At 33.8% G+C, this 11,450-nt stretch overlaps 1 protein-coding gene across 1 annotated transcript; it reads left to right on the top strand.

Annotated features, from left to right (window-relative positions):
* Positions 1-7,603: 7,603 nt before the first annotated feature.
* LOC128210843 (neuropeptide Y receptor type 6-like) lies at positions 7,604-8,914 on the top strand. Its single transcript, XM_052915200.1, has one exon. It carries the CDS (start codon positions 7,604-7,606, stop codon positions 8,912-8,914), a length of 1,311 nt encoding a protein of 436 aa, XP_052771160.1.
* Positions 8,915-11,450: the final 2,536 nt, after the last annotated feature.

Here is an 11,450-nt window from a genome sequence, read left to right as displayed (position 1 = left end):
CGTTAGGGAGACACCGTTAGGGAGACACCGTCAGGGAGACACCGTTAGGGAGACACCGTCAGGGAGACACCGTCAGGGTGACCGTTATATCGTTAAGGAGACAGCGTTAGGGAAACCGTTATACTGTCAGGGAGACACCGTTAGGGAGACCGTTATACCGTCAGGGAGACACCGTTAGGGAGACCGTTATACCGTCAGGGAGACCGTTATACCGTCAGGGAGACACCGTTAGGGAGACACCGTTAGGGAGACATCGTCAGGGAGACACCGTTAGGGAGACACCGTCAGGGAGACACCGTCTAGTTTTTGTAAATAAATTTTGAATCAATTTGGAGCTTTTCTTATTATTGTTTTGATATTGTTTTGTCACCACAGAGTTGCATATATAAAATATTGTTCATCTCTCTAGCAGACTCAGTTTCGTCTCAGCTATAACAAAATGAAATTTAATAAAAACTCATAAGTTGATATGTGTTCAGTATGTGGTTACTATCGCCTCATTGTTCAATGCCAATAAGTTCAAGGTCAAACTGAAAAGTCAAGGTCACATTAAAAGGATAATACAAAGTCCTGTGAGCTTCCATTCATACCATGTCTCAGCTGTATATTGCTGACCACATGAATGTTCTAAGAGTTTACTGTTCAAGAGTTATTCTTTTACAGAAATGCACAAGAATATTTTTGCACATTTCAGTAGCTTTTTGACCATGCCCTGAATTTAAAAGCCTCCAATATTAAGCAAAGACCTGTGAAAACAATTCATCGACAAAATTTAGAATTAAAATTATTTTAAAAAAAAAACAAACTTTTTTTTTACTTCCAAGCAATCTGTAGTTGGGCTGAGCTCGGATCTTTCTCAAGTAAAAAGGTTTTTACAATCTTAAGTATGGAATAATATGAAAATGCAACAAATAAATTGATGAATTGTACAAATACAAATAATAACGCCATAATACAACACACACAGGTTCCATACATATTAAAACTCCACTTTAAAACGCACACAGGTTACATACATAATAAAACGCCACAGTATAACACACACAGGTTACATATATATTAAAACGCCACAGTACAACACACACAGGTTATATACATGTTAAAACGCCACAGTACAACACAAATAGGTTATATACATATTAAAACGCCACAACACAACACACACAGGTTATATACATATTAAAACGCCACAGTATAACACACACAGGTTACATATATATTAAAATGCCACAGTACAACACACATCGGTAACATACATATTAAAATGCCACAGTATAACACACACACAGGTTACATACATATTAAAACGCCACAGTACAACACACATAGGTTATATACATATTAAAACGCCACAACACAACACACATAGGTTATATACATATTAAAACGCCACAGTATAACACACACAGGTAACATACATATTAAAATGCCACAGTACAACACACATAGGTAACATACATATTAAAACGCCACAGTATATCACACATAGGTTACAAACATATTAAAACGCCACAGTATAACACACACATGTTACATACATATTAAAACGCCACAGTACAACACACATAGGTTATATACATATTAAAACGCCACAATACAACACACATAGGTTATATACATATTAAAACGCCAAAGTATAACACACACAGGTTACATACACATTAAAATGCCACAGTACAACACACATAGGTAACATACATATTAAAACGCCACAGTATATCACACAAAGGTTACATACATATTAAAATGCCACAGTACAACACACATAGGTAACATACATATTAAAACGCCACAGTATATCACACATAGGTTACATTCATATTAAAACACCAAAGTACAACACACATATGTTATATACATATTAAAACGCCACAACACAACACACATAGGTAACATACATATTAAAACGCCACAGTACAACACACATAGGTTATATACCTATTAAAACGCCACAGTTTAACACACACAGGTTACATACATATTAAAATGACACAGTACAACACACATAGGTAACATACATATTAAAACGCCACATTATAACACACACAGGTTACATACATATTAAAACGCCACAGTACAACACACATAGGTTATATACATATTAAAACGCCACAGTATAACACACACAGGTTACATACATATTAAAATGTCAGAGTACAACACACATAGGTAACATACATATTAAAACGCCACAGTACAACACACACAGGTTACATACATATTAAATGCCACAGTACAACACACATAGGTAACATACATATTAAAACGCCACAGTATAACACACACACAGGTTAAATACATATTATAACGCCACAGTACAACATACACAGATTAAATACATATTAAAACGCCACAGTACAACATACACAGGTTAAATACATATTAAAACGCCACAGTACAATATACACAGATTAAATACATATTAAAACGCCACAGTACAACATACAAAGTTAAATACATATTAAATCGCCACAGTACAACATACACATGTTAAATACATATTAAAACGCCACAGTACAACATACACATGTGAAATACATATTAAAACGCCACAGTACAACATACACAGGTTAAATATATATTAAAACGCCACAGTACAACACACACAGGTTAAATACATATTAAAACGGCACAGTACAACAAACACAGGTTCCATACATTTTAAAACGCCACAGTACAACACACACAGGTTTTATTCATATTTAAACGCCACAGTATAACACACACATGCCACATGCATATTAAAACGCCACAGTATAACACACACAGGTCACATACATATTAAAACGCCACAGTACAACACACACAGGTAACATACATATTTAAACTCCACGTTGAAACGCACACAGGTTAAATGCATATCAAAACGCCATAGTACAACACACAGGTAACATACATATTAAAACGCCACAGTACAACACACATAGGTTATATACATATTAAAACGCCACAACATAACACACATAGGTTATATGCATATTAAAACGCCACAGTATAACTCACACAGGTTACATACATATTAAAATGCCACAGTACAACACACATAGGTAACATACATATTAAAACGCCACAGTACAACACACATAGGTAACATACATATTAAAACGCCACAGTATAACACACAGACAGGTTAAATACATATTATAACGCCACAGTACAACATACACAGATTAAATACATATTAAAACGCCACAGTACAACATACACAGGTTAAATACATATTAAAACGCCACAGTACAATATACACAGATTAAATACATATTAAAACGCCACAGTACAACATACACAGGTTAAATACATATTAAAACGCCACAGTACAACATACAAAGTTAAATACATATTAAATCGACACAGTACAACATACACATGTTAAATACATATTAAAACGCCACAGTACAACATACACATGTGAAATACATATTAAAACGCCACAGTACAACATACACAGGTTAAATATATATTAAAACGCCACAGTACAACACACACAGGTTAAATACATATTAAAACGGCACAGTACAACAAACACAGGTTCCATACATTTTAAAACGCCACAGTACAACACATACAGGTTTTATTCATATTTAAACGCCACAGTATAACACACACATGCCACATGCATATCAAAACGCCACAGTATAACACACACAGGTCACATACATATTAAAACGCCACAGTACAACACACACAGGTAACATACATATTAAAACGCCACAGTACAACACACACAGGTAACATACATATTTAAACTCCACGTTGAAACGCACACAGGTTAAATGCATATCAAAACGCCATAGTACAACACACAGGTAACATACATATTAAAACGCCACAGTACAACACACATAGGTTATATACATATTAAAACGCCACAACATAACACACATAGGTTATATGCATATTAAAACGCCACAGTATAACTCACACAGGTTACATACATATTAAAATGCCACAGTACAACACACATAGGTAACATACATATTAAAACGCCACAGTATATCACACATAGGTTACATACATATTAAAACGCCACAGTATAACACACATAGGTTACATACATATTAAAACACCACAGTACAACACACACAGGTTACATACATAATTAAACTCCACGTTGAAACACACACAGGTTAAATACATATTAAAATGCCACAGTACAACACACACAGGTTACATACATAATACAACGCCACAGTACAAAACACACAGGTTACATACCTATTAAAACGCCACAGTACAACACACACAGGTAACATACATATTAAAACGCCACAGTACATCACACACACAGGTTACATACATATTAAAGCTCCACAGTACAACACACACAGACTTCATACATATTTAAACGTGCAAGAAGAATAACAACTAATATACAATTGTAATATCGTGTACTGTTCTTGTTTAGCTTTAATATTTCCAAGATAAATTTAAAAGGATTAAAATACTGTGCCATTAATTATTATACTGCTGTGAACAAAAACAATTTAAAGCCATGTTTGTGCATGCACACAGCACTGACGTTATCTGATTATAAGAGTTCAAAATATTTCAACCTCGGAAAAATATCAAACAAACCCAACACTTCTTAAGAGAATTTCGTTTATAATTAAGGGAACATGCGGCAATGAAAATATTGTGCAAAGTTTCATGGCTGTAAGCTCCAGTTGCTACGCGACTTATATCCTATAAAAGTGTCTTCAGCCGACCATTTTTCTCACTTTGCTTTAGTTTCTCATAAGGCACTAGCGCAGTGGAATATTGGACAATGTGATGCGCGGATAGCAGTTCAATGTAAGTATTAAAAGTGATATTCTTTTTTCCTCAAACTCTTTATATTTGTTAAAAGAATAATTATTTGTTGGTTTATTTCCTTTCCTCAGACATATGCTTTGGCACTAAATAGAGATAAAACACATTTTATTTAGCATTTTATCACACAAAAGATTGCACCATTATATCTTATACTATCATATGCATGATTAATATAACGGATTGAATAGAAAGCAGAGTTAAAAAAGTTAAATAGTTTAGTCATCTTATTGTTATATAAATGATAATTGTATCATCTATCTAGCTGTAATCGTGTTATGAAGAAATGGTTTTGCTAACGACATATATGTCATTGTTCTATCACTCAAAGACTTTTGCAATCGATATAAATATTATCATTTTATCAAGCAAATACTTTTGCTTTCGTCATATCTATTAACATTTACCAAATAAAGTGTTATGCTATCAACAATCTCATATTGATTAAAAAGGCAAAGACTTTTGCAATCGACATAAATCTTATTTTTTTGTCTCACAAATATTTTTTTCATCGCCACACTACTAATTGTTTTCATTACGACCTAGCTTAAGTGTTGTATACATTGTACAGTTTAGAAATAGCAAATAAAAAATGTCTTGCTGCTATGACAGACCTCACAGTAGATCTCATCAAGTTTGTATCTGATGGTGCAACATGTATCGCTAAATGGACGGTATGTTAAGACCCACGTTCATAGACCCAACCAACTGATGGTACAACATGTATCGCTAAATGGACGGTATGTTAAGACCCACGTTCATAGACCCAACCAACTGATGGTACAACATGTATCGCTAAATAGACGGTATGTTAAGACCCACGTTCATAGACCCAACCAACTGATGGTACAACATGTATCGCTAAATGGACGGTATGTTAAGACCCACGTTCATAGACCCAACCAACTGATGTTGCCACATGTATCGCTAAATGGACGGTATGTTAAGACCCACGTTCATAGCCCCAACCAACTGATGTTGCAACATGTATCGCTAAATGGACGGTATGTTAAGACCCACGTTCATAGACCCAACCAAGAAAGGGCTATAAAACAAACGACAGATATACAAGTTCTTCTTTCCACACCGAAAACATATGCATTACTCATTTATTTTCTCAGAGAGATTATAGATACGTTTTCTTATATGAATGCTATAAGAGCGAAATGGCGATACATATGAAATGTCATCGTCGTCTATTTCCAATTGTGACAAGACATCAGGAATTAAAGCATATAAACTATCAATCAATCATTTTATCGGATTAGGTATCTTATAATATACGGACTGACATGTCTCTAATTGTCCAAACAAATTGGAAAAAAATTAAACGAAAATAAAATTGCTGCATTGACAGTTGGAAATTGCAATGACCTATACATTGTGATTATCATTTTGACGCATTCTAAATATTATTAAGGGTTCCATGTACAGACAACTAGGCAATAATGTCCATCTCATCATGTTTAATTTCTGATGAATACAGACACATGCATGCTTGCAAATACTGCTAATTATGTGGTAACAGGAGAAATATTGCCGCGAGGTATAAGACATAAGGCCTGTTTAGGTCAACACACTCCCATTTTACATCATTGCAGCCCTTTGCTTATAAATAAATAGTTGAGCCTTTATATGAGCTTGCGATAATCCATTGGTTTAATCCGGTTTACGGACGATCAACCTCTCCCTTACGCAAGTATTGTGAAACATTTATGTTCTGTGGAATTAAATCAGAATGGCATTATACGGAATAGAAAAATTGGCGAATACCGTTTTTCAAATTAAGAAATGAACCAAACCTACAAATCTATGACAACACAGTATGCTATTTGTAGTGTGTATGGATAGTCGGTGTTCGTTTTTGCTTTTCATACAAGGTAACACTTTTCGTTCAATAAAATCGGAAAATAATGGCACAACTAATCAATTATGACATTCTTAAACAAATCAAATGCAGTGGAGCAATTTAACAAAAGAGCTGCAAAGCGAACGCAAATGCTGCTGTATTTCGAAAGTCGAAAAAGGAGCAAAGTATTAAAGTCATAGATATTTGACGGAGCCGACAACACAAAAGCTATTAAAATGCATCGAATGTTTTCTCCGAATTATAACATAGCATAACATAAAGTTTATTCTGATGTAAGCATATACAGCTTATTATCAATTACACAATATTCTCAAACATACATGTATGTAAATGGTATACAGTCAAACAATAACATAGATAATGATTCAAACACAGATAACAAAATAATAAGTTAATTGACATGAGAGTGTATAATACAAGATGTTACATATCACATGGGAATGTTGATTGCAGAGTTTCTTATTTTATTTGCCTTTATCAAATAAGAGGCTATTTTGTGTAGTAAGTGTTTTCTCGTTGTATTCAACATGTTTACAAATTTGAACATATTCGATCTTCTCCGATAATACAAAGGAATATATTTTTCACGAATTTCCCTTTATGTTGGACAAATAATAACAAAATTAAATTCGTCTTCTATGTCATTATTTTCACAAATACTGCACTTCCGATCACTTCTTGCAATGTTCGTATATCGCCTTATAAATGGGCTCAAACTACACACGAGCGTTTCTGATATTTCCGTCTTAAATTTTAACTGCAAAACATATTGTTTGTTTAAATTATCATGTATCATGCTAAATTACATTATCTCATATATTTTATTGTTTTAAAAAGGCAATATTTATTACCTGCTTTTGATTTTTTTTCAGGAGGATGGTTTAGCTTCATTTTCAATTAACAATTACAAAAACTAGTAACAAGATGAAGACGAATAAGCTAGACGTTGGAATACGATCTTTGCAGATATCCAACACTGTCCCAGATTTGAATTACAACAATGTCAGTAATGGAAGCGGCATTGACACACACCCTTGCCGTGACTCAGCATTTAACACAAGTGACTGCAATGGAATCGTGGATGAATTTCAGACTTGGGATCACTGGTTTTCACCATCACAAGAAGCTCTTCTAGTGGCCTGTTATTGCACAGTTATGTTGCTTGGTCTAGTTGGCAATTCGTGTGTGTGCTACATTGTCATCAAATTCAAGTATTTGCAAAAACCTCGTAATATACTTATCCTAAATTTGTCTTTCTGTGGCATTTTAATGTGTGTGGCATGTATGCCATTCTCTTTGCTCCGTCTGACGCTTAAAAACTGGATGTTGGGAGATATCATGTGCAGAATAAGTTCAACTGTTCAGACGATTGATGTGTATGTTTCTACATTTACAATCGTGGCTATTGCAGTTGATCGCTATTCCGCCATTGTCCGTGCTCAAAGAGACACTGAGAACAGAACAACAGTCCATTTTACCATCATTCTTATTTGGTTGTTCTCGATCCTGTTTTGTATCCCTATGTTTTCTTTTCATGAAGTTACTCAAGTGAGTCCAGAACTATTCGAGATTTGCATGGAGGTTTGGCCTTCGGATGTTTTAAGGCAAATCTACACGACATTCGTCCTTATTGTACAGTACGTGGTGCCCCTCACTATGATTTCACTCCTCCATGGGCGCATTTGCCAGTTCTTGCGCTGCAGGATAAGTGAAAATCCTATAACGCAAGTTGAAGTTGATCGAGTGTTACGAGAAATCAAACGGCAACGGCGTAACATGTTGCTCTTGACAGGAATAACGATTTCTTTTGCTTTAGCTTGGCTTCCACTGACGGTTATGAACACACTCGCAGATTATGACTACCGCTTCTTTTTGAACTGGAATTTCAATCATGCCTACGCATATTGCCTCTTGGCCGCGATGTGTTCCGCCTGCCTTAATCCTATCATATACGGGTGGTTTAACATGAACTTTCGAAAGGCGATTATACAAGTTATATGTCCGCACAAAAATGTTTCAAACAGTCCCACGGAAATGGCGACGATCAGAAACGACTCTAGAGAAAGCAGTAAAGAACTGTTCCGGTTTTACAGCAGTATTCCATTGGCCACATCAGGGAAAAGGAAAGTATCATCCTCAACGCGATCTAGTAACTCTTGGAGATCTAAGGGACAACTGTCTCGGCAAATCGCCTGTTCATCTCCCGATGAAATTGAAAATCTGCAAGGCCATTAGCTTAAATTAGGTTTTACCTTAACACAGAAATGTGTGCATGTGTGTATATAAAAATGTAAAAAAGTTTGGTTACTATATTGTTTCATTACACTTAGACATTCTCTTTATTTATTTATCCAATGTCGAGATGTTTGCTTCGTTAAATTTATCTAGGTTCATTTTAAATTTCTCCTTTTGTATACGAAATAGCGAATCATCATAAATTGCCTTTTTCCAGACATAAAGCCGTGACCATTATACCCCAAATGCATTAACTAATGAACGTTCATCAGAGTTCATCAGAATTATGAACGAAGTACAATTATGTTTATGACAAATGTCACATATACTTATTTCATAGAACTCGGTATTTTCTTTGTTATGGCTAGGTTGTGTCTTAGTTATTCTCAAGTTCGCTAAATGGAAAGGCAAATAGTATCATTTAATGTTCGGGGTTTAGGCAACACCGGTAAATGTAAACAAGTATTTGAGTAGTTTAAATGGAAAACTTTGATATTGAATTGCTGCAAGAAGTACATTGTACACAGAATGTATTTTCAAAATGAAAGACAGAATAGAATGGACCTTGTGTGTAAGCGGAAATAGTACAAACAGTAAAGGCGGGTCAATTCTTATTAACCAAAACGCTCATATGGAAATTCAACAATATACTGAAATTAAAGAAGGAAGAATAGTTGCACTATATATTAAATTAGATGGAGATAAATTAGCTTTTAATAAATGTTAATGGAGCTAACAAAGATAAACCGCAAATATTTAAAACCTTACATGAGTTTATGCTAGCAAATTATGAAAAAAACGTTTCTTATCGGTTGCGATTTTAATACAATTTGAGACTATACTCTTGATAAAACGAATTGAAAAATAGACACACACCAACAATGCAGAGATGATATAAATGATATAATTAACACATGCTAATTAGTCGATAAATGGCGACTGCTACATTCGTCTAAAATGCAATATGAACTCGAATAATAAACCTCAAATATATTGTCGATAAGATTACTTTTTAATAAAAGACAATCTGTTAAATTACGTAAATAATAGAACTATAAAATCAGGATTTATAACAGATCATGGTTTAATACTATTTACGCTAGGTTATTTAAATGGAGAAAGGGGTTTTTAGGGTACTTTAAATGAAACAACTCTCTTTCTGGGCACAGAATATCATCCAAGAAATGGAGGATTTTAATGAAGATGCAAATCCAAACAAATGATGCGAAATCATAAAAAAAGTTCTATTAGATATGAAAATACTTATACTCCAAACGGAGGAGGAAACTTAATAAATTAAATAGAATGTATTGAATTACAACTAAACAATAAAATCCCTGAAAATATTGATATCATAACGCCAACACTAGTACAAAAGAAAAAAAATCTTGATGAAAACCGAAGGGGGCATATCAATCGAAATATTTTAAGGTCGAAAGCAATATATGTAAAAAATAATAAAAGAAAACCCAAATAGTATGCAAGTCTGCAGAAAAACACGCACCGAAGAAAACTGTATACAAATTAAAAATGAACAATAAAATGGAAGTAGGGGTTGAAATGCTCTACAAGAAGAAGTAAAATTGTATAAGAAACTTTATAGTAAAAGCACAGAGCTAGTTGATGACATGCGAAACTTATTCCGTAATTTTATCAATACATGCTTTCTGAAATTGTTAGCAACTCATGCGAAGGCTTACTTTAAATACATGAATGTGGACATGCTTTAAAGACGTGAACAATAATAAATGTCCAGATGGTCTTACTACGTATTTTTTTCAAAAGTTTTGAAACGACATTCAAAATGCTTTAATTAACTCCTTAAATTATTCCTTTCATAGGGGTCATCTAACACTGTTCCAAAAGCAGGGTATAATTTCGCTAAAATATTTCAAAACCTGACAAAGACTTCGAAAACCTTTCAATTTGAAGAAGAATCAGTTTACTTAATTTTGATTATAAAATAGCAATGAAAGTAATATCAAATAGAATAAAACAAATCTTGCCAAAACAAATTGATTCTGAACATACGGGTTTTATCAAGGGTAGATACATTGGCGAAAATGTTCCGAATAATCATTGAGGTCATGCAATATCTTGAAAAAATAATATGCCCGAGCTCTTATGCTTTGTCAACTTTCAAAAAGCATTTGAAAGTATTGATCACTCTTTCGATATTCAAAAACGTTAAACATTGACACAGATATCGTACAATGGCTTTTATAGCGATATTCTTCCTATAATTAAAAATAATTGTCATTTGTCGGAAGCATTCAAAATTTAAAAAGGACTACGACAAGAATGTCCACTTTCTTACATTTCATTTATCCTCTCTCTAGAAATACTGTCAATCTATATTAAGAAAAATCCTGATATCAAGGGAATACATGTAATTAATGCGGAAATTAAACAATCACTTTTCGCTGATAATGCTATATATTTTAAAAATGGTTTAGAAAATTCTTTCGAATCATTGATCAAATAATTAGAATCGCTCTCAAAATGTTCAAAATCTCTATTGTAGGTTATTTTTTAC

This window comes from Mya arenaria, chromosome 12 (genome assembly GCF_026914265.1).
Source record: "Mya arenaria isolate MELC-2E11 chromosome 12, ASM2691426v1".
In the NCBI taxonomy this organism is placed as follows: Eukaryota; Metazoa; Mollusca; class Bivalvia; order Myida; family Myidae; genus Mya; species Mya arenaria.
Note: the sequence above shows the minus strand (reverse complement) of the source record. Positions and strands in the feature narration are given on the sequence as shown.